The sequence below is a fragment of the Mustela nivalis genome (genome assembly GCF_964662115.1).
Source record: "Mustela nivalis genome assembly, chromosome: 15".
Classification (NCBI taxonomy): Eukaryota; Metazoa; Chordata; class Mammalia; order Carnivora; family Mustelidae; genus Mustela; species Mustela nivalis.
This window is the reverse complement of record NC_139034.1, coordinates 75,126,094-75,153,177: the sequence shown is the minus strand read 5'-3', so window position 1 is coordinate 75,153,177 and position 27,084 is coordinate 75,126,094. Positions and strand designations below refer to the sequence as shown.

Genomic DNA, 27,084 nt, shown 5'->3' with positions numbered 1-27,084 from the left:
ATTTTTAAATGTATAAGAAGATTGAATCATTATATAAATAGTTCATGCTAGACATTCTAGCTGCCTTAGCTTAAGAATATCTACTATTTTAAAATGACTGATTTTTACAATGACTAATATCACTAACTTTTCATATATAATTTTTGCTTTATTCAGAATCTCATTGTTCCTAAACCCTATTTATGTTTTACAGAAAGCTAACATTTTTTGCTTTTTGTTTTTTCAGTTACTAAGATCATAGCATGCTCTGCTTGATATGAGGAGGAAACTTGCCTATAAATTGAGAATCTTGTAAAACTAAACTGTGGGATCTAATTATAGACCTGAGCCTTTTCTTCAAGGAATAGGTCATCCGGTTTACAGTGAGGAGCAGAAAAGGAAGAATGCTGGTTCCTTATCATGAGGAATAACATGGGGCTTTGTCCGCCCTCATATGAGGACTGTCTCTGGCAATAATGATTCAAGTAAATCGGGACTCAACATTCTTTTTTTTTTAGGATTTTATTTATTCACATCTGAGAAAGAGTATGTGTGTGTGCCCACACGTGTGCGAGCAGAGGGAGAGGGAGAAGCAGGCTCCCCTGCTGAGCAGGGAGTCCCTCCTGGGGCTCAATCCCAGGACCCCAATTGTGATCATGACCTGAGCCAGAGGCAGATGTTTAATGACTGAGCCAACCAGGCGCCCCTTCAAAATAGCGTTCTTAACTGATGCAGGTTTCCCCCGCTTCTGAGCAGAGCGTTCCTTTGAACCTTCTGTAATAAAGCCCAAATGATTGTGAAAGAAAGAAGCAGTCATCATCAGTCGATATGGAAAAATTTTTGAGCATTTTCCAGAATGAAAAACTAACCTCTTTTAGGCTTTTCTGACTCTTAGGGCACATGTTGCTAATGACACACGGAATAGATTGAGAGAAGCACAGATGTTCCCAGACACAGGTAAAGCGCTGGATCCCGAGCTGTCGTTCGTGGGGAAGGAGCCTACAGGGCTGCTCTCACTGCTTGCTGCAAAACAAACACTGAAGCCTGTTTCTTCTTCCTACCATTTTTCATAAAAATGAAAATCCTCTTTGGATTTCTTTTGGTTAGTGAAAACAGATACCGATGTCACTCTTGTAGAAGAAAAGTGACCTAACGTGAACTTTTGATTGAGAGGCGAGACATCCGCTGTATCAGAATGCTACTTGATGGTATTTGTAAGTACGAGTTTCTTCTGGTCAGGAAGTTTTTCCCCAAGATGGCTTCGTTCTAGCTCAGTGTTCGTGGTTATGTCTCAGCTGAGGCATCTACCCAGAGGTGCCTTCCCCCTCCATGCAGAGCCGTCCCTCCCCCCATGCCTAGCAGAGTGCGGGGGGCTTAGGAGAGGGTCTGTGATGAGGGAGAAATGAAACAGGAAGATAGAGGAGCTACAGCTTACATCCTGCGCCGTGCTTCCAGCATCTCAGACGGGGGGAAGAATGGAGGGACGGAAGAAACCTAGTCAAGGTCTTTACTGGAGAGCAGTCAGGAATGAAAATAAAACCTTTCTGAAATAAGCCATTGCAATTATTTTATATGGGGGCACCCGGGGGGCTCAGATGGTTGGGCATCTGCCTTCAGCTCAAGTCGTCCTGGTGTCCTGAGATTGGACCCTGCATCCTGCTCCCTGCTCAGCAGGGAGCCTGCTTCTCCCTCTCCCTCTCCTTGTGCTCTCTCTCAAATAAGTAAAATCTTTAAAAAATATATATATATATTGTATATATACCTTTTTAAATAAAGGGAGCTGGCACACTGGGTGGCTCAGATGGTTAAGATCTGCCTTCAGCTCAGGTTGTGATCCCAGAGCCCTGGGATCGAGCCCCACATAGGAGACTTTGCTCAGCAGGGAGCCTGCTTTTCCCCTCTCCCCTCTGCTTGTACTCTCTCTCTCAAGAGTGATAAATAAAATTCTCTCAAGAGAACAAATAAAATCTCTTTTTAAAAAAAGGAAAAAGAAAAGGGAGCCATTATTTTACTAAGAAGCACAGTGTCTAGTTTGATCAAAATGGAACATAACATAAATTTGTTACAGTATTTTTTGAAAGCCACAACATATTCACAAAACCATTTTTATTGGGAGATATATTGTGTGTTTAAAATGATTTATTTATCTGTGTGGGTGGAGGGCATGTGTATACATGCACATATGTGGTAAACTTAGAACTTACAAAGTATAAAGTATGTTTTTATTTTATATAAATTTGCACACTCAGTGAAAGAAAACTGATCACCATAAGATGAAAATTAAGTGTAAGATTTTTATTTCTACAGATGTACCAAAGAGTGAAGAATGACAATATACTCACTGTGGACCATGTGAAGAGTGTCCTCCTAAAGTTATTTCCAGATGCTAATATTTGGGATATTTTGGGCATTCACTCTAAATACGATAACGGCAGAAAGGTAAGTTGAAATGCGAATTTTTGAAAACAGGATCCAAGAAACTTTTACTATAATCTCATGAGTAAATGATCTCAATATAGTTAACTCATGATTTGGATTTTAGACCCTCAGAAAGAAGGGAAGTTTAAGACCCCCGAATGACGCACGTCATCTGATGAGTGCTCAGAACGCCATTAATTGACGAGAAAATATAATTGTCAGGATTTACAGGATAGGAGACTTAAATGTAGAGTTATTTACTTATATTTTTAAAATTCGAGACAGTACAAGGGTCAGAGGGAGAGGGAGAAGCAGACTCCCCACTGGGCAAGGAGCCTGCTGGGGAGCTTGATCCCAGGGTGCTGGGATCATGACCTGAGCTGAAGGCAGACGCTTAACTGACTGAGCCACCTGGGCACCCTGAACGCAGAATTTTAAAGAATGTAATTTGTACTTTCTTGGGGAAAATGGAAAGCTGGCTTTTTAGAGAAATGCTAGGACAAGAAACAAATTTGGGAAGTTGGAGCATCACTGGGGTCGAATTTCTCATGCCCATAGAGAGCAAGGTTTTTAGAAGGGTTCTTGCACTTTATAAGAGTTTTTAGGCCACAGACCGGTCTCCATGCTAACAGTGAAGGTTAGGATCCCTGACGTTGTAATGTCCCACCTGACTCGGCCGTTCAACTCCTAAGCCTCACTTTCTCGACTCTTCCCTTGCTCTTCTGTTCTCCCCGGGCGGGCAGACTAGCTCAGGTTTCTGAATGGACTCCTCTTTCTCCCCAGAGGGCCTTCATGTGCTTGTTCCCACCACGGGTTCCTGCACCCTGCCTCCCTTCTCTTCTAGCCTGTGTACTCTTGGCTTTAATTACTTTGAGGGGGATTTAACACTTTGGAAAGAACTTCTGGGAAGCCTTTTCTAACCCTCTGCCTGAGGTTAAGCTGCTCGTGCTAACGCCACATGCAAAAACCCTGCTGCGTACTCCTGCATACAATGATGGCTACAGTGGCCTGTCATTCCCTGCCTTCCCCTGGACCACATCCTCCCTGGGAGCAGGGCCCCTGTCTCCTGCTGGGTCTTGGGGGTGCAGTGCTCAGTAAACATCTACTGAATGAAATGACTATGGAGGCAAGGTGTCTAAGAGTGAGGGTTGTGTGATCGGACAGAACTTCACGGGAGCATTGAAGTTTTAGAAATCGCTGCTCTGGGAGCTAGGAAAGGCAGTACAGTGAAGCCATGTATTAAAATGGCTATGATGTTGAGTTTCTGCTGGAGTTGTCTATCATAAATTTACAGGAGCATCAATATCTTTGTTTTTAAAAGTCTAAAATCCCAGGGGCACCTGGGTGGCTCAGTGGGTTAAGCCTCTGCCTTCGGCTCAGGTCATGATCCCAGGGTCCTGGGATCGAGCCCCATATCGGGTTCTCCGCTCCACGGGAAGCCTACTTCCTCCCGTATCTCTCTGCCTGCCTCTACACTTGTGACCTGTGTGTCAAATAAATAAATAAAATCTTTAAAAAAATAAAAAAGTTCAAAATACCGGGCACATGAATGAAGGAAGGTAGCTGGTTAAAGTGCTGTGAGGTTGAAATGTTACAAGCTGCACGTGACATTGGCATAAGAGGCCCAAAGAGTAGTCCCGGAGAAGACCTCTGGGGCACTAGCAGGCTACTTAGAAACGGGAGCGGAGCCAGGAAGCCAGAGGTCTGGTGGTCTCTGTGCAATCAAAAAGCCAGTGTGGTAGGTGTTAAGGATTGTTTCTAGTTACTGAAGAATAGTTTTCCCAATGATAATTTCTGAACTGAGAATGAGTTGCGTTGATATTTTTCATTTCTATATTTTCATATAATTAAAAATAAAACTAAAAAGCAACCAAGATGAACTTTCTTTTGGGCCAAAGTTGCATGGAGGCATCTCTTTTAATAAAATTATTTTTAATAAGTACTTTTCAGGGCTTCTTTGGGGGAGAAAGAACACAAATATCCTGTAGTGATTATGTAAACTCATGGAATAGAAATCGGGAAGTTTTTATATATTAAGGAGCTGTTTACACAGGTTGAAAGCAAAAGGTTGCAGTGTTTGGATTTTAATATCAGCTGATGGTGAGTGGTCATGATAGGAGTCCTGGACACAAGCCCATACTTAGACCTTACATGCTCTGTTTTTCTTTCTTCTTTCAGTGGTAGAGCACAGTTTCTATTCAGACCTTACCTTTCTTAGGGACTGACACTTGTGCAAGAATCGTATCTATTAAGCGTGACTGAGATGCATAATGGTGGTACCAAGAGTCAGTTCTCATTCGAGAGTAAAAATTTTTTTCTGGTGGATTTGCCCTTTTTTTATATGAATCTGAAATTTCTTACTGATTTTTTTACTAAGTTATGTCTGCTTTGTTTCTTAAGAACCCTTTTCTGGTTCAAGTTTATTATAGTATTTAATGCCTTTTTTTTTTTTTTAAGGATTTTATTTATTTATTTGACAGACAGAGATCACAAGTAGGCAGACAGGCAGACAGAGAGAGAGGAGTAAGCAGGCCCCCTGCTGAGCAGAGAGCCCAGTGCGGGGCTCGATCCCATGACCTGAGCTGAAGGCAGAGGCTTTAACTCACTGAGCCACCCTTTTACAACACCTATGTATCTGAAGCTATGAAGTGCATTAAAATGAAATACATTCCTAAGAACAGCTGGTAGGAAATATTCAAGCTGTTTATTTAATTGCAATATATTGATTAAAAAGTTTAAAATATTCATAATCTTATCTTGCACATGGAAAGAGATGAATTCATTTATTCATGTCTATTGTAGGTAAAAATAATACTAATATCTGCTGTGATACAAATGAATTTGAGATATTATACAGCCCAAACATACTACTTATTATCAATTGCCATAAAAATATCATCTGAATAACCATGTTATCCTTAAATATTAGAACTTACAACTCAATTTTATCATTTCCCATTAATTGCCTTTCTTATACATAACCATATGTGGATATAAATGTCATTTCCAACTGGACTATAACTACTTCAAGAAAAGGAATTTTATTCTTTTTTATTCCTCCAGTTTTGTATTTGCACATCTGAAGTTGTAGGTCTGTTTGCTGAGTTCCTGTTACAGTAACTGGGGTTTGAGCTCTCTTCTACCTCCCCATGTTCACTTGGTCTCTCCAAGTCCAGGGGCATTACTTAAAATGTTTAAAAACCAGGGCGCCTGAGTGGCTCAGTGGGTTAAGCTTCTGCCTTCCGCTCAGGTCATGATCCCAGGGTCCTGGGATCAAACCCTGTGTCGGGCTCTCTGCTCAGTGGGGAGCCTACCTCCTCCTCTCTCTCTCTCTGCCTGCCTCTGTGTCTACTTGTGATCTCTGACTGTCAAATAAATAAAATTTTAAAAATATATATTTAAAATAGTACAATAATAGTAGGGGACTTTAACACTCCCCTCGCTGAAATGGACAGATCATCCAAGCAGAAGATCAACAAGGAAATAAAGGCCTTAAATGACACACTGGACCAGATGGACATCACAGATATATTCAGAGCATTTCATCCCAAAGCAACAGAATACACATTCTTCTCTAGTGCACATGGAACATTCTCCAGAATAGATCACATCCTCGGTCCTAAATCAGGACTCAACCAGTATCAAAAGATTGGGATCATTCCCTGCATATTTTCAGACCACAATGCTCTGAAGCTAGAACTCAACCACAAGAGGAAGTTTGGAAAGAACCCAAATACATGGAGACTAAACAGCATCCTTCTAAAGAATGAATGGGTCAACCGGGAAATTAAAGAAGAATTGAAAAAAATCATGGAAACAAATGATAATGAAAATACAACGGTTCAAAATCGGTGGGACACAACAAAGGCAGTCCTGAGAGGAAAATATATAGCGGTACAAGCCTTTCTCAAGAAACAAGAAAGGTCTCAGGTACACAACTTAACCCTACACCTAAAGGAGCTGGAGAAAGAACAAGAAAGAAACCCTAAGCCCAGCAGGAGAAGAGAAATCATAAAGATCAGAGCAGAAATCAATGAAATAGGAACCAAAGAAACAATAGAACAAATCAACGAAAGTAGGAGCTGGTTCTTTGAAAGAATTAATAAAATTGATAAACCCCTGGCCCGACTTATCAAAAAGAAAAGAGAAAGGACCCAAATAAATAAAATCATGAATGAAAGAGGAGAGATCACAACTAACACCAAAGAAATACAAACTATTATAAGAACATACTATGAGCAACTCTACGCCAACAAATTTGACAATCTGGAAGAAATGGATGCATTCCTAGAAATATATAAACCACCACAACTGAACCAGGAAGAAATAGAAAGCCTGAACAGACCCATAACCATTAAGGAGATTGAAACAGTCATTAAAAATCTCCAAACAAACAAAAGCCCAGGGCCAGACGGCTTCCCCGGGGGAATTCTACCAAACATTTAAAGAAGAACTAATTCCTATTCTCCTGAAACTGTTCCAAAAAATAGAAATGGAAGGAAAACTTGCAAACTCATTTTATGAGGCCAGCATCACCTTGATCCCAAAACCAGACAAGGATCCCATCAAAAAAGAGAGCTACAGACCAATATCCTTGATGAACACAGATGCGAAAATTCTCACCAAAATACTAGCCAATAGGATTCAACAGTACATTAAAAGGATTATTCACCACGACCAAGTGGGATTTATTCCAGGGCTGCAAGGTTGGTTCAACATCCGCAAATCAGTCAATGTGATACAACACACCAATAAAAGAAAGAGCAAGAACCATATGATACTCTCAATAGATGCTGAAAAAGCATTTGACAAAGTACAGCATCCCTTCCTGATCAAAACTCTTCAAAGTGTAGGGATAAAGGGCACATACCTCAATATCATCAAAGCCATCTATGAAAAACCCACCGCAAATATCATTCTCAATGGAGAAAAACTGAAAGCTTTTCCGCTAAGGTCAGGAACACGTCAGGGATGTCCATTATCACCACTGCTATTCAACATAATACTAGAAGTCCTAGCCTCAGCAATCAGACAACAAAAGGAAATTAAAGGCATCCAAATCGGCAAAGAAGAAGTCAAATTATCACTCTTCACAGATGATATGATACTATATGTGGAAAACCCAAAAGACTCCACTCCAAAACTGCTAGAACTTGTACAGGAATTCAGTAAAGTGTCAGGATATAAAATCAATGCACAGAAATCAATTGCATTTCTCTACACCAGCAACAAGACAGAAGAAAGAGAAATTAAGGAGTCAATCCCATTTACAATTGCACCCCAAACCATAAGATACCTAGGAATAAACCTAACCAAAGAGGCACAGAATCTATACTCAGAAAACTATAAAGTACTCATGAAAGAAATTGAGGAAGATACAAAGAAATGGAAAAATGTTCCATGCTCCTGGATTGGAAGAATACATATTGTGAAAATGTCTATGCTAACCTAAAGCAATCTACACATTTAATGCAATTCCTATCAAAGTACCATCCATCTTTTTCAAAGAAATGGAAGAAATAATTCTAAAATTTATATGGAACCAGAAAAGACCTTGAACAGCCAAAGGGATGTTGAAAAAGAAAGCCAACGTTGGTGGCATCACAATTCCGGACTTCAAGCTCTATTACAAGCTGTCATCATCAAGACAGCATGGTACTGGCACAAAAACAGACACATAGATCAATGGAACAGAATAGAGAGCCCAGAAATAGACCCTCAACTCTATGGTCAACTAATCTTCGACAAAGCAGGAAAGAATGTCCAATGGAAAAAAAACAGCCTCTTCAATAAATGGTGTTGGGAAAATTGGACAGTCACATGCAGAAAAATGAAATTGGACCATTTCCTTACACCACACACAAAAATAGACTCAAAATGGATGAAGGACCTCAATGTGAGAAAGGAATTCATCAAAATCCTTGAGGAGAACACAGGCAGCAACCTCTTCGACCTCAGCCGCAGCAACATCTTCCTAGGAACAACGCCAAAGGCAAGGGAAGCAAGGGCAAAAATGAACTATTGGGATTTCATCAAGATCAAAAGCTTTTGCACAGCAAAGGAAACAGTTAACAAAATCAAAAGACAACTGACAGAATGAGAGAAGATATTTGCAAACGACATATCAGATAAAGGACTAGTGTCCAAAATCTATAAAGAGCTTAGCAAACTCAACACCCAAAGAACAAATAATCCAATCAAGAAATGGGCAGAGGACATGAACAGACATTTCTACAAAGAAGACATCCAGATGGCCAACAGACACATGAAAAAGTGCTCCATATCACTCGGCATCAGGGAAATACAAATCAAAACCACAATGCGATATCACCTCACACCAGTCAGAATGGCTAAAATCAACAAGTCAGGAAATGACAGATGCTGGCGAGGATGCGGAGAAAGGGGAACCCTCCTACACTGTTGGTGGGAATGCAAGCTGGTGCAACCTCTCTGGAAAACAGCATGGAGGTTCCTCAAAATGTTGAAAATAGAACTGCCCTATGACCCAGCAATTGCACTATTGGGTATTTACCCTAAAGATACAAATGTAATGATCCAAAGGGGCACATGCACCCAAATGTTTATAGCAGCAATGTCCACAATAGCCAAACTATGGAAAGAACCTAGATGTCCATCAACAGATGAATGGATCAAGAAGATGTGGTATAGGGACGCCTGGGTGGCTCAGTTGGTTAAGCAGCTGCCTTCGGCTCAGGTCATGATCCCAGCGTCCTGGGATCGAGTCCCACATCGGGCTCCTTGCTCCACGGGGAGCCTGCTTCTCCCTCTGACTCTGCCTTCCACTCTGCCTGTGCTCGCTTTCGCTCGCTCTCTCTCTGACAAATATATAAATAAAATCTTTAAAAAAAAAAAAAAAAGATGTGGTATATATACACAATGGAATACTATGCAGCCATCAAAAGAAACGAAATCTTGCCTTTTGCGACAACATGGATGGAACTAGAGCGTATCATGCTTAGCGAAATAAGCGGAGAAAGACAACTATTATGATCTCCCTGATATGAGGAAGTGGTGATGCAACATGGGGCTTAAGTGGGTAGGAAAAGAATCAATGAAACAAGATGGGATGGGGTGGGAGACAAACCATAAGTGACTCTTAATCTCACAAAACAAACTGAGGGTTGCTGGGCGGAGGGGGGTTGGGAGATGAGGGGTGGGGTTATGGACATTGGGGAGGTTATGTGCTTTGGTGAGTGCTGTGAAGTGTGTAAACCTGGCGATTCACAGACCTGTACCCCTGGGGATAAAAATATATGTTTATAAAAAATTAAAAAATATACATATATATATATTTAAAAACCGTTGTGACTTCAAGAGCAGCCAGAGAGTGAACCAGAAGCGGATGCTAGAGCCGGAATGGGGTCTATAGGCCCTCGTGCTGACGGTCACCCTATAGTGTCTGAATCGGCTGAGAAAGAGGTCAGGTGCTTCTGGGTGATCGCCGTCCCAGGACTGCAGCTGCTTTCCAGCTGGTACAGATGTATGTCATTACACAAGAAGTGGTAAAGCCTGACCAGTGCAAACCAGCTGATTATCAGGTCTATTTTTTTTTTTTAACACATTTTGGATAAGTGAATATTTAGTGTATGTGACTTTTTAAATGTTCCTTGCTTAGTAAATCAAATACTATGATTGTTTTTCCACTTTTTAGCAACTTGTTTTTTTAAACTTTAAGAATTACACTTTTTTTTTTTAACCCATTTTCCATAGTATTCTTCTTATTGCAGATGTATCCAGATAGTCAATAGATAGGTCAGATAACCTATCCAGAAATTTTCTTACAAATAAACACATCAGTTAACAAACCAGCACCTTCCTCACGCACACCAGCCACTACAATGCCCTTCCATAGCCATGCCGACCCTTTCCTAAAAGTGAACCGGTCATGCTATTCATGGACGTGAACCTGAACACAGCTTCCTTTCTGGGTCCGCCTTTGCTCTTCATGTTGCAGGTCTCTGCTTTATCTCTGGTTTTGTGAGCACTGTGCCTTTTCTGTTTCTGATTTATTTCTAATTTTACTCCTCTCCCAAGTAAACATGCATGATAGAAAAATTATTTTAACTCTTTTATGATTAAAAAGCTTATGCTACCTTTCCATCTTATTGGTAGTTGGACTGGGTGATCCTTTTTCTTCCGGGTTCTGGAGCCTGTCTTTACTGTCTCCTGACTCCCCTAGGCTACAGAGACCAGTGATATCATTCTGATTTTAATTCCTTTGTCTTTCTGCTTTATTTAATTATATGTTTATTTACCCAGCTTGAAAGCTATTAGAATTTTTTTCTCCCTGGTGTTTGGAAGTTTCATGCTGGCGTATCTTCGTATTGGTCCTCTTTCATTCAGGGTATTGGGTATTTGATGAGCTCCTTCTGAAGGTTTGTCTTCATTCTGGGAATTTCTTTATTTCTCTAATGCTTTCCTTCATTTTCTTTGTCCTTTCTGAATCTTCTCAGTTGAGTCTCTATTTGCTTTCTCTTCTTTTTTTATTCCTTTGTCCATTTTGTCCAATTTTTTAAAATTTCCTGCAGATCTTTCTTGTATCCTATTCCTGTTTTATAGCATTTAGTTCTTCTTTCATGGACACAATGTATATTTTTTTTTTTATCTAGGAGTGTGAATTTTGTGATGTGCCGTTCTGCTCCCTGCATTATCTCCGCCTTCCACAGCTTCCCTCTTCTCATTGATTTTGATTTCTCTCTTTTGTGTTTGAAGCATTTGTCAAATGTCTTATGATACCTGGTTATCTTTCACACATATGCATGAAACTCTAAAAAGCTGATAACGAATACTTGGTTCTTGTGAGTTGGTGAGCCTCCCCCGGGGAGCTGAGCTGACTTCCTCAATTAAAGCAGAGTCTTCAAGTAAGAATTCTTTATTTTGATCGTAGAGGAGTACATGTGGCTGACAAGAGGATGGAAAGGATGCGCATATCAGAGGTTACAGCACAGGGTATGTGTGAGACCAGGGTGTGGTCACCACCTGGGTATGAAGGATGGGCACATTCCTTTAATCTCCTGCCTGGTCTCCTCCCCTTTCTCTGCCTGTCATCACCCAGGCTAGCCTTTGTGATTCTGTTTCAACAGAGAATAAGAAAAGCATCTGTCTGCCAGAGCAGTCTTTTGGAAAGATAATGACAAATATCATCATGTTGCTTCAAAAATCTGCAGTTGACATGTTTCAAGAGTGATAGAAATAAGCAATAATCAGAGAAGAGGACAAAGATTATATAAATTGATAATATTTAGAGCATCTTTTGACTCTAACAGAACTGGAAGTTCTACTTTCACTCCCTGAATAAGATGCCCCTGATAAGAATCTGGAGAAATTTTTGCAGCAAGAAACAATGTGATTAAAATCCAGAATGATAGAGGATAATGTGCAAACCTTTTTTCCATTAACATGGACAGGGAAGGATAGTTAGAGTGCCTCTGCATTGATAAAATTGTAGTTCTCAAGTTACTCTGGGGTATCCTGTGCAATTTTACTTATGGACTGCTATGGAAGTCTAAATCTGATGTTGATTTAAGTGGTCACTGACCAGGACCTTCCTGTAGAGACAGCTCTATTTCATGGTCCAACATGATCAGCACAGCATCTCTCATTCCAAATTATTCCCCAAAATGCAAATGTGTGAAGGTGTCTACTGAATTGAAAATTATTTCAAGTGGATGACACTTAATAGTATTGGTCTAGTGTGGACAATCTCAAGTACATTTATGCCAGCCTTCTAGGAAAATATGAAAAGAAGGGGAAGGACAATACATCATGAATTAATCTAGAAGCTTCATCAACTACAAATAATCACAGACAAATAAAGATGCACACAGTCCTGAAATTCATCTTGCCTTTCAAATATTTATATTTCATTGATAGTCTTTGAATTTAGAAAAAAAAATCTCAATATTTTGCTTTTTATGGAGTATCAACTTGCCATCGAAATATTTACCAGTGAGAGCCTTACATATGTGATATTGATTGCATATGTGATAAACACAAGTAGTAGTTTTCTTTTTTTTCTTTTCTTCTACTGCCTGCCATTTTAAAAGAGCTAGGAACCTCATCTATTAACTATTTTATTGGATATAGATAGCTTAAGAATTTATCTAAATACTTATAAAAATTGTGATTGGGTTATGGTATTGAAATGAAAATATAAAGAACTCAGTAAATGATGAATATGCATGAACTGTTCATTAGATATTTGGTAGTAAAGGGAATGAAATTAAACATGTAGTAATTTTCTATGTTAAAAAAAAAAAAAGAAAAGAAAAGCAGGACATCCTTGTAATGAAGCTTGAAGTCAGGTATTGTGATGCCCCTAGCTTTGGTTTTCTTTTTCAATGTTCCCCTGGTGATTGGGGGTCTTTTCTCGTTCTATCAAATTTTAGGATTGCTTGTTCCAGATCTGTGAAAAATGCCAGTCGTATTTTGACAGGGATGGCACTGAAAGTGTAGATTGCTCTGGGCAGTGTAGACATTTTCACAATGTTTATTCTTCCAATCCAGGAGCAGGGAATGTTTTTCCATCTCTTTGTGTCTCCCTGAATTTCTTTCATAAATGTTCCGTATTTTCTAGAATATAGATTCTTTACCTGTTTGGTTATGTTTACTCCTAAGTATCTATGGGTTTTGGTGCTATTGTAAATGCAATCAATTCCTTAATTTCTTTCTTCAGTCACATCGTTAGTGTGTAGAAATACACTGTTTTATATCCTGCCCACATTGCTGAATTGCTGTATGAGTTCTGGTAATTTGCAGGTAGAGTCTTTTGGGTTTTCCACATAAACTATCATGTCATCTGCAAAGTGTGAGAGTCTGACTTCTTTGCCAATTTAAATGCTTTTTATTTCTCTTTCGTTTTCTTATTGCTGAGTCTAGGACTTCTAGTACTATGTGGAACAGTAATGGTGAGTGTGGGGATCCTTTCATATTCCTGACCTTAAGGGAAAAGTTTTTCCCCATTCAGAATGATATTTGCTGCGGGCTTTTCATAGATGGCTTTTATGGTATTGAGATATGTTCCCTATATCCCTACACGGTGAAGAGTTTTAATCAGGAAAAGATACTGTGTTTTGTCACATGCTTTTTCTGCATCAATTGAGAGGATCATATGGTTCTTTTATTAATATGCTCTATCACATTCATTGATTTGTGAATGTTGAACCACCCTTGTATCACAGGAATAAATCTCACGTGATTGTGATGGATAAACCTTTTAATGTACATTAGATCCTATTGGCTAGGCTGTGATCATCAAGACAGCATGGCATTGGCACACACAGACACACAAATCACTGGAACAGAATAGAAACTCCAGAAATGGACCCTCAATTCTATGGTCAAATAATCTTTGACAAATCAAGAAAAAATATCCAGTGGACAAAAGACAGTCTCTTCAGTAAATGGTGCTGGGAAAATTGAACAGCTGTATACAGAAGAATGAAACTTGACCATTCTCTTACACCATACACAAAGACAACCTCTAAATGGATGAAAGACCTCGATGTGAGACAGGAATCCATCAAAATCCTAGAGGAGAACACAGGCAGTAACCTCTTCGACATCAGCCACAGCAACTTCTTTCAAGACATGTCTCCAAAGGCAAGGAAAACAAAAGCGAAATGAACTTTTGGGACTTCATCAAGATCAAAAGCTTTGCATAGCCAAGGAAACAGTCAACAGAACTAAGAGGCAATCCTCAGAATGTGAGAAGGTGTTTGCAAATTACATTATAGGTAAAGGGCTAGTATCCAGGATCTATAAAGAACTTCTCAAACACCAAAAAAACAGGTAATCAGGTCAAAAAATGGGCAGAAGACATGAACAGACTCTTCTCCAAAGAAGACATACAAATGGCTAACAGACACATAAAAAAATCTTCAATATCACTAGCCATCAGGGAGATTCAAATCAAAACCACATTGAGATACCACCTTAGACCAGATAGAATGGCAAAATTAAAAAGATTGTTGAGGCTATGGAGAAAAGGGAACTTTCTTTTTTTCTCTCTCTTTTTTTTTTAAGATTTTAGCTTCTGTACAACAAAGGAAGCAGTCAGCAAAACAAAGAGGCAATCCACGGAATGGGAGAAGATATTTGCAAATGAAACTACAAACAAAGGGCTGATATCCAAGATCTATAAAGAACTCCTCAAACTCAACACACACAAAACAGATAATCATGTCAAAAAATGGGCAGAAGACATGGACATTTCTCCAAAGAAGACATACAAATGGCTAGCAGTCACATGAAAAAAATGTTCATCATCATTAACCATCAGGGAATTCAAATCAAAACCACACTGAGATACCACCTTACAACCAAGTTAGAATGGCAAAGATTAATAAGACAGGAAACAACAAGTGTTGGAGAAGATGTGGAGAAGGGGGAACCCTCTTACACTGTTGGTGGGAATGCCAGCTGACGTAGCCTCTTTGGAAAACAGTGTGGAAATTCCTCAAACAATTAAAAATAAGTTACCCTATGACCGTGCAATGGCACTACTGGGTATTTACCCCAAAGATACACATGTAGTGAAAAGAAAGGCCATATGTACTCCATTGTTCATAGCAGCAATGTCCATAATAGCCAAACTGTGGAAAGAGCCAGGATGCCCTTCAACAGATGAATGGATAAAGGAAATATGGTCCATATATACAATGGAATATTACTCAGCCATCAGAAGGGATGAATGTCCAACTTTTGTATCAACATGGACAGGACTGGAGGAGATTATGCTGAGTGAAATAAATCAAGCAGAGAGAGTCAATTATCGTATGGTTTCACTTACTTGTGGAGCATAAGGTATAACGTGGAGGACATTAGGAGAAGGAAAGGAAAAGTGAATTGGGGAAATCAGAGGGAGAAATGAATCCTGAGAGACTGTGGACTCTGAGAAACAAACAAGGTTTTGGAGGGGAGGCAGGTGGGAGGTTGTGTGAGCCTGGTAGTGGGTATTATGGAGGGCACATATTGCATGGAGCACTGGGTGTGGTCCTAAACAATGAATCCTGGAATACTGAAAAAAATAAATAGATTTTATTTATTTGACAGAGAGATAACACAAGTAGGCAGAACAGCGGGCAGAGGGAGAAGGAGAAGCAAGCTCTCCACCAAGGAGGGATCCCAATGTGGGGCTCGATCCCAGGACCCTGGAATGATGACCTGAGCTGAAGGCAGCTGCTTCACCAACTGAGCCACCCAGCACCTCCAGAAAGGGGAACGCTCTTACACTGTTGGTGGGAATGCAAACTGGTACAGCCACTCTGGAAAACAGTATGGAAGTTCCTCAAGATGTTAAAAATAGAGCTATAACCTACAACCCAGCAATCACACTACTAAGTATTTACCCCAGAGATACAGGCATAATAAAGGGACACCTGCACCCCAGTGTTCACAGCAACAATATCCACAGTAGCCAAACTGTGAAAGGAGGTGAGATCCCCTTCAACAGATGAATGAATAAAGAAAATATGGTTCATATATACAATGGAATATTACTCAGCCATCAGAAAGGATGAATACCCACCATTTGCATCAACTTGGACAGGACTGGAGGAGATTATGCTAAGTGAGATAAGTCAAGAAGAGAGAGTCAATTGTCATATGGTTTCGCTCATGTGGAACATAAGCAGTAGCACAGAGGACCACGGGAAGGGAGGGAAATCTGAATGGGAAGAAATCAGAGAGGGGGACAAACCACAAAAGACTCTGGAGTCAGAATGAAACTGAGGGTTACAGAAGGGAGGGGTTGTGGGGGGGTCACTGGATGATGGGCATTAAGGAGGGCACGTGTGGCGATGAGCAGTGGGTGTTATACACAACTAATGAATCACTGAACACTACATCAAAAACTAATGTACTATATACTGGCTAATTGAACATAAAAAAAATTTTTATAGTCTATTAATCCACCACTGCCCCCAAAGAAAGAAAGAAAAGGACCCTGTGGTTTTGCAGCATTGAGAAAGGGGCCTTGAGAGGCAACTGCCCCGAGTGCAGACTCTAGGGCATGTCCACCCTCTACTCTCACCCTCCCTCTGAGGCACCAGGCGTCTCCAGGGATGCTGAAAATGCCATGTTCTCTTCTGTCTGCACAGATGTGACTCCCCTTTTTGCTTTGCTTACCTGCTTATCTTTTCTCTTGTTTTTCTTTACCCTTGTGGGCTCATATTTTCTATCATTATATTCTCACTTTCGTGAAATATGTGAGGAGAAGACAGATGAGCATATGTGTGGATAAATCTACCATATTTAATCAGAAACCCCACTTTTACTCTTAAAAAGTTAAGCAGTGAAATGAGTATTTAAGTAGTGTTACTTTTTTGAGTGTCTGCAGTCATTGTCTCCTAAAGGTAAGAGTGTTAAGTATCTTTGTAAAGATTAAGGACACCAAACGCTCCTCAGAAGTTGCTTTTTTTTTTTTTTTTTTCTTTTAAGTGTGTGAGTACACAATTCCCTTTCCAGCTGTTTCACTGCTCTCCTTCCCCGTGGCTGTCCTGTGATGATCTACAGCTTCAGTCTCCTGTTGGCCCTTCTTTCCCAGATCTGTCCAACCTCTAATTTAGGCCAGACTCTGTGTTACGTGAGAGCCCTTCAGTCATGCTTCATCTCCCCACTCCTTGCCCCTCCCAAACGTTATTCTAGACATTGTCAGTCCCCTAAGCCCCTTGTCCATCTTCCTCTTCGGGCCTAGAAAGTCATTCTGACTCCTCCATGACGAAATAAACACGTTTAGGCCTTCATTCTCCAAACTCCTGTTCCCCTAATTTTCTCTCTTCCTCTAAACTTTGCCCTTTCAAGAGGTAATTATTTATTTAGAACTTAAAATGTTCAAAGCACAACACAGTGGGTAAAAGAATAGAGCACAAGGAAGGTGTCTTGAAAAATTTTAGTAAAATAAAAATGTAATAGAACAGAGAGACAAATACAAAGAAATGAATGTAAGAATAAGTGATAAACAACTGGAGACTCCATCCAGAAGACTCAGAAAGAACAGAGGAAGCAAAGGGAAGGAAAGCATCGGAGAAAGAGCACAATGAAATCCCTGAGGTTGACGGACACGAGTGCTGACTGGAAGGGGCCTCCAGACACACAACATGTAGGATGAGGGAGAAGTACTCTGGGGATGGATGTGAGGAATTCATCTCTGAGGCCTGAAGTAGGAGGAGGAGCTGGATGCAAGAAAATAAGAAAGTGACAGGAGATCAGCCTCCCAGAGAAAAAATGTCAGGAGGTCCTGAGTCGTGAAGAGCTATGAAAAGCTGCTGTTGCCTCTGTGTGGGTCAGAGTCAGGTGTTGTGTTTGTGTCGTGGAGGGACAGTCACAGGGTGAGCTGGAGAAGTAGGGGGCCGGCTTGCACAGTGAACAATATTAAATTGAACTCAGAACAGTCGAAGACCTTGGGAACAGTAAAAAATCTGAGAGGATGTTAAGCAGTGAAGAGACCGCGCCTTGCCGTATTCGGAAAGGGCATTGTCCGTTATTCAGAAGCCATTGTTGGAAGGTGGAAGTGTATGGGTTTGTCTGTAGCTCAGAAAAGAACCAACAGAAACTGCCCCACAGCTTTCACAAATGGCAAGAAAGACCATGAAATCAAAGAGTTTGCGGGCACTGTGCCTGTGTTTCTGAAACACCAGATCTGTTCGGTAACAAAAATTCAACCAAGTACCTTTTGAAGATCTAACTGGCTTTTTAACATGATTCCTGACTAGGGCAGGATCCCTTCTAACAAACAGAGGGATGTTCTGAGGAGTTAAACCAAGTGGAAGGTTTTAGAGAAGGAGGGCGGGGCAGCTATGTTACTAGTCAAAGAAAGGGAATGTTTCGGGGAGTGGCTTTTCCTGAGGGGAAAAGCAAGAGGCGAGCCAGGCAGACTAGTTCATCTTTCTTCGGGGATGGAGAACGCCCGTGTGGCAGACTTACTGGTACGGATCGGATGGAAACATTCCTGACGGATGGGTTCAGACTACATTTCTGAGGGAGACTGAAGCTACAGTTAGATTAGGTATTAAGCCTGTTTAGGAACTTAGTCTAACAGGGCTAAAATTATAAAATTCAGTGTCATTGGCTTATTTGTGGTAATTAAAGCTTTTGGAATAGACAGGTTGCCTCATTAGAAGTAACGCAGTAAATTAGGGGGCCTGTGTTTCTAGCAGAGACCTCTTTCTGGGGTCCGTACCCATGTATGCAGCTAGCTGGAGGCCTCCCTCTAAGCATCTTAAAAGAATCCAAAACCAAGCCCATCATCACCTTCCTTGGGGCCCCAAATGGGTTTTTTTTTTTTCTTTTATATGCCCTATCCTAGAAGCTAGCATCATCATTCATCTTGGCCACCGATGCTTTGCCTAATGGTCATCCTAAGCTGCTGCTTCTCTCATACGGTCCCAAACAGTACATTGTTATGGTCTGTCCGTCCTGCCAGCTGAGTGTTTCAGAAACTGCCTCATTCTCCCCTTGCACATTACCATGAATTGTCTTGGCTCTTGCTTTTTCCTTCCCACACTAGGGCAAGAGTCCCTGACCACCATTCCCAGGGCATGCTCTCCCATGTCCTTCTTTCTCACCATTGCCACCGTTGTCTTTTTTAAAATGAGCAAATCTGATCATATTCCTTACCATTATTTACCGTCTTCCTAGATGGAATCGACCATGCCCTCCTGGGTAACCCTGCAGGCTATGTTCACCCTTGTTCGTAATGTAACCATCTACATTAAAGGATAGAATTTGCATTTTATTTATATGCATTCATAAGCCTCATATACCCTAAGTGCCCAATAAATGCAGAGATAATATAGTGATTAAGAGTTCAGATTCTTGGTAAAAGAGCTCTAAGGCAAATTTTGTTTCTAGAATGCAGTAGCAACACAAGCAAAATCCTGGTTTTGGTGGGAATGCAGAGAAAGGGGAACCCTCCTACACTGTTGGTGGGAACACAAGCTGGTGCGGCCACTCTGGAAAACAGCGTGGAGGTTCCTCAAAAAGTTAAATAGAGCTACCCTATGCCCAACAATTGCACTACTGGGTATTTATGCAAAGGATGCAAAAATACTGATTGGAAAAGATATATGCACCCCTATGTTTACGGCAGCTTTATCAACAATAGCCAAATTATGGAAAGAGCCCAAATGTTCATCTACTGAAGATGTGATATGTATGTATAGTGGAGTAGTGGTAGTGGAATATTACTCAGCCAGAAAAAAGAATGAAATCTTGGAGCGCCTGGGTGGCTCAGTGGGTTAAGCCGCTGCCTTCGGCTCAGGTCATGATCTCAGGGTCCTGGGATCAAGGCCCGCATCGGGCTCTCTGCTCAGCAGGGAGCCTGCTTCCCTCTCTCTCTCTGCCTGCCTCTCTGTCTACTTGTGATCTCTCTCTGTCAAATAAATAAATAAAATCTTTAAAAAAAAAAAAAGAATGAATGAAATCTTGCATTTGCAACACCATGGATGGAGCTGGAGAGTCCTATGCTAAATAAAATAAGTCAGTCAGAGAAAGACAAATACCATGATTTCACTCCTATGTGGAATTAAAGAAACAAAATAGATGAACATAGAGGGGGCATAGAAAAGAGAGGCAAACCAGGAAACAGATTCTCAACAGAACAAACTGAGGGTTGCTGGAGGGGAGGTGGACAGGGGGATGGGTTAAATGGGGGATGGATATGGATATTAAGGAAGGACACTTGTGGTGAGCACTGGGTGTTGTATATAAGTGATGAATCACCAAATTCTACACCAGAAACTAATACTACAGTTAACTGTTAACTATCCAGAATTTAAATAAAAACGTGAAAAATTAAAAAAAAATTTTTAATAAAATGCAGCAGCTGGATGGCTCGGCAGGTTATCATATGTCATCATCTGTGAGATGGGTGTAATGGTACTGTTTAGCTTCACAGTGATTTTGAGAGCGTTGGCAATAATAATTATAATAATACATAGTTGTGAATAGCAAATGAATTGTTTAGTCTCACTTTATCACTCACAAGAGCAAACCCAGGTGTCGAGCACCTTCAGGATCTGGCCTCTGCCCCTGGGTCTGACCGCGCCCGCATATGTAGCTCTGCCCTTGGTAGACACAGAAGACTACTGGCCATTGCCTAAATACACTCTTTCCTCTCTCCCCCTCCATTCCTTGCTGTGCTGTCTCGCTTCACATGGAATCTCTTTTTCCACTTTGTCTTCCTGGCAAATGTTTACTCATCCTTTAAGACTTCCGGTGCCACTCCCTCCCACAGGCTTCTCCCTCTCACTCCCCCGGCCCTTACTCAGGCTTGGCTAGACTTTTCTTCCTGGCTCTGTTTTGTGTCTGTGTGAACCTCTTAAGGGCAGACTTTCAGCTCTGCATTTGCAGCATCTAGCCGAATGCCGAGGGCATGAATTCAGTAGATGTTTATTAAACTAATGAATGCAGGGATGAATGACTCTCTGATACAGGTAAATGATGGTTTAGAAAAAAAAAAAAATGTTATGTCCTATATGAGGGTCAGCAAATCCTGCCCGCCCACTGCCTGGCGCTACATACACCGTTTTCTCGGGACCTCGCTGTGGGTCCACATCCGGGTCCACATTCCAGTCCACATCCACATTGGGACTCATGGCTGGGCTCGGAAGGGCACCAAAGCCGCGTCATTAAGACAGAACCCGGACGGCCCACAAAGCCTGAAAAGGGTACTAGCTGACCCTTTACAGAAAAAGCTTCCTGATTCTTGCTCTATGTGGGTGAATTCCTTTGAAAAATGTTTGGAAAGGACAGGTTCGATTAGCAACGTTCACATTTTTTTCTATGGCATCTAAAACTATGGCGTGTTCATAAGCATTTCTTTTCCAGACAGCCATATTCAGTTTAACTCTCTGGCATTTTTGAACTAAACAGGAAGGAGCAAGCTTTTACAGGATGACTGGCCTGGGTCCTTTGCCTCAAGCCCTTTATAATGGAGAACCCTTTAAGCTTGAGCAGCTGAATGCTGAAGAGCTGGAAACAAATGTTCTTCACAGAATGATGGATACAACTATAAATTTACAGAGGGAGGTTTTGACGGTAGGTAAGCACTTATGAGAAAATACATGATAAATGATGCTTAAAAATGATTTCTGTACTAAAATATCTTTTCATGGCAAAAATCTCCATCCTGATCACTTAGCAATTAACTTAAAAGTAGTAATTAGTTAATTAAGCTTACCTATGCATAATTACATCAAAAATTGCTTAATTGGAAAGAAAATTCAAAGTTTTACAGGCAAATTTGTTAAGAAATTTATTGTATGAATCCTTATTGCCTACATTACTTATTTATTTAGATGACATAGTTGTTAAGTATATTCTGTGCAGAACTTTAAAATATATGCATATAAATTGCCTAGATTACCTCAGTAGTATTTTTTTGTTGTAGGGCGTATTAAATGATCGAACAAATGTAATTGATTTCCTTATGGAGAAGAATAATGCTGTACCCCGTGTAAATCCTTCGATTTTGCACACAAAATGGCAGTACCTTAATTTAATATCCACATCAGGTAAAATAATCCTTCCATATACTTTCTACAAATGCTTATTGAGTTGTGAATGTTTTATTAATTGGTTATTTAACATTGAATATGAAAATTTTTCAGTAACTGCTGATGTTGAAGATTTCTCTACGTTCTTTTTCTTGGATTCACAAGATAAGAGTGCTGTAATAGCAGAGAACATGTATTATTTAACCCAAGAAGGTAATAAGCATATTTTATTTTCCTGACTTCATTCCTAAAGTAGCAAAATTTGTAGTTTTGGTAAGGTGGTTGCATAGTGAATTTGTATGTTGCTACTTGACTAGGGGTCTTGTTGTCAAGAGTCTGTCTTTTGTTAGGATCTAAGCATTGTGCTGAGAAGGGCCTTTGGCCCTGCTGAATCTTACATACGCAGGGGTTCATCTTGGTTTTTTGCCTTTTCTCAAAGCAAGCTATTCCATTTTTCACCTTTTTAAGAAAGTGGCAAAACCCTTTTCAGGACTGTGTAAACTGATGCTTCACACTGCATGAATAAGAGTGTAATTCCCAGATCAGTGGAGAGTAGTTCTGCACTCGCTTAAACAACATCAAGGTTTTTGCTTACGTTGAGGATTGTAACAAAGGAGGGGAGACTGATCCAGGACGGTGCTTGCAGATATGGACTTAGCCTGGATGGGGACATCTGCAGTGGGTTCACAGTGACCTATTCCGATAGGCAAAGGTAGGGGTTGGTTGGTTTTGTTTCCTTTTGTTTTGTTTGACCATCTTTGCTCTAGAGAGAAAAAATGAGAGCTGATACACATTAAGATTTAAGAGAAGGCTGCTTTTTATCTCTGTGTGTAAAGCAGTCATCTAACAATGAGAGAGATCTCAAGATAGGATGAACTGTGTAGTAAGTGGTGTATTTTTACATATGAGAGTTTTAAGCTGAGGCCTCCCAGCCAGTTTTTTAGAATGCTGTGGAATCAAGTTTGGGCCAGATGGCTGCAGAATTACTTTCTAACAGATCTTTGATATTATGTTCGTAAAGTGGTCTGTCTCCAAGAAATCCAACAAATAATAAAGTATAATGCAGTTCAGTATGATGGCAGAGTAGAGTCCTGACTATGTTTAATGAAAAGGAAACAGAGAAACAGGGAATAAAAAATAGAAGAAATCTATTGATCAGGTCCTGAGGTGTATTAAGTAAGTTAGCCTGTAAGTTAGCCTGTAATTAATGCCCTTTGGTTAAATCTCTAACAGTTTAAAAGAATATTAACTGAGAAACACCTACATTCCTCTTTCTTGCAATTATTTAAGTGTGTAAAGAAATAATGGAGTTGTGAGAAATTTACATAGCACTTCTGAAATAATTCTCAATTTACTATGATGGTTAAAAGTGCTGCGCTAAGAAGACATTAGAATTCTTTCCCTTTCTTATTTGAAAAGAATATACCACTACCTTACTCTAAGTTGCTTCCATGTGGACTCAATGTTAGCCTTGTTAACTGTTTTCGTGTAATATTGTATAGATATTACTGAGTCTGTAGTAACTATAGCTTCACATCTCTTCAGGACTAAGTTTTTGATATAGCAGATTTTTAGCTCTTGTTTTAAGTAGGACATGTGATGGAGGGGACTAATTTTTCTATAGGTTTTAAAGATAACTAGACTAGTATTATGTCAGGTGACAGATGCTGAGCCTAGGTGAAATTAAACCCATTAAACTGACTTCAGAATTAAAAGTTTCTCTTCGTGGCTTCTAAATTTTCAGATTTTTCTGAAAAAAAAAAAAAAAATTGTATTGCTTTTGCTGGCACAAGATGATGTAGATTAGGCCAAGTTAATGATAGCCAGTTTTTTTTTTAAGTAAATGAATTATAAGCTAATAAAATATTGCTGTTTTTAATATATACTGATAAGCTTTACTGTATCTATTTTACATATAGTGGGGTATAAATATCAGTTTGAAAAAAATGTATCTGTAGCTGGAAGATAGTTTTGTGAACAACACTGAAAACATAATAAGCATAATATAATTTTCATCTACTAATAAAAGAATTCCACAGATAGGTCCCTTAGGGACTATTCTTTTTGGCATCTTAGTTTCTATAAGCTTATAGAACACTTTTCTAGTATTTTTATACACATGTCAATGTGTGTGTATATATAGTCTTTAACAATATTTGCTTATTTTTAAAAAATTGAATTTAATATTTTGATAATTTTTAATGTATGTTGTTAACTGGAAACATTCCCTTATCTTAGTTTGATTTTTAGAAGAGGTAGTTTGACTAAACTATTTGAAACTTTCAGAGGATGATGTAATTTCTTCAGTTACTCTCTGGATTATTGCTGATTTTGACAAACCATCTGGGCGAAAACTACTGTTTAATGCATTAAAGTTCATGGTGAGTTTTTAGATGTTTATTCTTACTACAAAAATTTTAATTTTTTGTTGATTTTGAGAAAGCCAAATGAAGAAGATACATTCAATCTTTAGTCCCCTCCCTATGAACATTTTAAATACCTCAAATTGTTGCTAAAGGAACTTAGGAATTCCCTCACAAAATTCCAGTGTTCAAATCTGATCGGCCTTGTGATGGCATTTGGAGGTGGGACCTGGAGGAGGTAAGTAGGTCACGAGGTGGAGCCCTCGTGAATGGGATTAGCGCCTTTGTAAGAAGAGACCTTAGAGAGCCTTGCTCCTTCTCTTCCCATCATGTGTAGATACAAGGACAAATCAGTAGTCTGCAACCTGGAAGAGGTTTCTCCCTAGAACCTGACCAGGCTAGCACCCTGACCTCAGGTTTCCCAGTCTCCAGAACTATGGGAAATAAGTTTCCGTTCATTTGTTGCCGCTTTGTTTATGGTTACTGTGTTGTAGCAGCCAAAACTAAGACTTAGCAGTTATAAATAGGCTATTAAAACAGAGTGAATGGTTCTGGATCCTGCCATTACAACGATGACCCCAAATCTGCTTTTTACCAACAAAACCTCATAAGAGCAATTTTTTATCACATTATCAGGCAACACTTTATTTCTCTGATTATTTAAGAAAAAACAAATTTTTTCTCACTGAAGAGTATTTTAAGCCTTAAATCAACCTTCATTTTTTGTTATTAGAGAGTTACAAACCAATATACTTCAACAGGGTACATTTCTATTAAGAGCACCTGGGTGGCTTAGTCAGTCAAGCATCTGACTCTTGATTTCTGCTCAGGTCATGACCTCAGGGTCAGGAGATTGAGTCCTGCATGAGGCTCTGCGCTGGCTGTGGCGCCTGCTTCCCTCACCAACCCCCCATTGTCATTCTCTCTAAGAAAAACAAACAAAATTCAGAAAACTCTTTTATAACCTTCTTTATTTCTAAGGGAGGAGCATTGAAGTCTGTCTAAATTAAAAACACCTAAGAAATATAAACCAAAATATTTAATGAAATTGTTTTGTATTAGCTAAGTATAAATCTGTTGCTGATAACAAATTACCCATAACTTAATGGCTTAAAATAACAAACATTTTTTTTCCCCATTGTCTGGGGTTTAAGAATTCAGGAGTGACTCAGCTGAGTGAGTACAAAGCAGGAGTGCAGAGAAGTGGGTATCATTGGTGGCCATCTTGGAGGTGCTCTACCACATCAAAAATAGTTGATACATTTTGAACAAAACATAACATTAGCTAGGAGAATTTTCATGTCATGTTAGATAATCTCAGAACACACTGTGACTTCTTTAAGTGGCCTGCAGACCAGCATTTTCCAAAAAGGGTGTTTGGGATCTAAGGAGTACGTCACTTCTTCCTTCTCAAGAATTTCTGGTAGCATGTTCTTTGTAAGGCCGACAGACTGCCTTTTCCCAGTAGTTACAGTGTGTATGGCTCTCCCATTATGCACATATTGGTATGTTTAATGGTGTCCCACGTATCTCTAAGGATCTATTCATTTTTCTTCATTCTGTCTTATACATTCTAGTCCTATGGATTTATCTTTAAACTCAGTTATTCTTCCTTCTTCCAACTAAAATCTATTGAGCCCCTCTTAGTGAATTTTTTGTTTCAATTATTGTACTTTTCAACTCCAGAATTGCCATTTGGTTCTTTTTTTTTTTTTTTTAATTTCTATCTCTTTGTTATTATTCTCAATGTAATAACTTGTTATAACCATACTTTCCTTTAATTCTTTAATCATGATTCCCTTTAGTTCTTTGAACATATTTATATGTCTGCTAAGTCCATTATCTAAGGCTCCTCCAAGATCATTTTTAATGCTTGGTATTTTTCCTTTGCATAAATCATACTGTCCTATTTGACTGCATGTCTCATAATTTTTTTATTGAAAACCAAACACTTTGGCTAATATACAGTAGCACATTCGGACACTAGTAACACCTCATCCCCAGTGTTACCCATTGTTTGTTTGTTCATTTGTTTATTTGTTTAGTGATGGGAGGGAACTAACTCTGGGGAGGGAGGGAACTATTTCCCTCTTATTGTTTATCTCTGATGTTCCTACTTAGACTCTTTTCCTTGTTTTATCTTTTATCTTTTTTCCTAGAGACTGCCTCTGAGTCAACAACAGCCAATTATCGCTCAAAGTTTGTGCTTAAGTCCCCATAAGTGGTTAGATGTTCACACTTCACTGTTGGATGTGTACTTGACTTAAAGGCTACTTTTCAGTTCAGAGATTTTATGATTTTGCCCCACATTCATCCAATTTATCTAGAATTCCCTTTCTAGTTACTCCTGAGAAGATTCAACCTTTGGCGTGAAGTCTTCCAGACTGCCCAGAATGGATTTAATATTATTTTTAAACCTGCCTTCCTCGGAGTTGCTTTGTCAGAGTAGCTTTTTTTTTTTTTTAAGATTTTATTTATTTATTTGAGAGAGTGAGAGAGATAGATCATGAACAGAGGGGAACTGTAGAGGGAGAACGCGGCTCCCCATTGAGCAGGGAACCCAATGCTGGACTCAATCCCAGGATCCCGGGATCATGACCTGAGCCGAAGGGAGACACTTAACAACTTAGCCACCCAGGTGCCCTCCGAGGAGCTTTTTATTCAGCAGTGTTTATTCAGGGAATACCTTCAAATGTGTGCCATGCCCAGTTCTCATTTTCCTAAGGGAGGCCAGTGTAGAATATATGCAGTTTCACAAAATCTCAGGGATGAGTGTAATCCCAGGACAGGTCTGTTCATCTGTTTCT

General features: G+C 39.8%; 1 protein-coding gene across 1 annotated transcript in view; it reads left to right on the top strand.

Annotated features, from left to right (window-relative positions):
* The window catches only part of UGGT2 (UDP-glucose glycoprotein glucosyltransferase 2), a 184,854-nt gene that overhangs the window by 87,342 nt on the left and 70,428 nt on the right, over positions 1–27,084 (top strand). Inside the window, exons 16-20 of the mRNA XM_082700684.1 lie at positions 2,287–2,418; positions 21,292–21,456; positions 21,809–21,932; positions 22,029–22,127; positions 24,201–24,295. Coding sequence (XP_082556810.1) covers positions 2,287–2,418; positions 21,292–21,456; positions 21,809–21,932; positions 22,029–22,127; positions 24,201–24,295 — 615 coding nt within the window. The remainder of the gene's footprint in view (positions 1–2,286; positions 2,419–21,291; positions 21,457–21,808; positions 21,933–22,028; positions 22,128–24,200; positions 24,296–27,084) is intronic.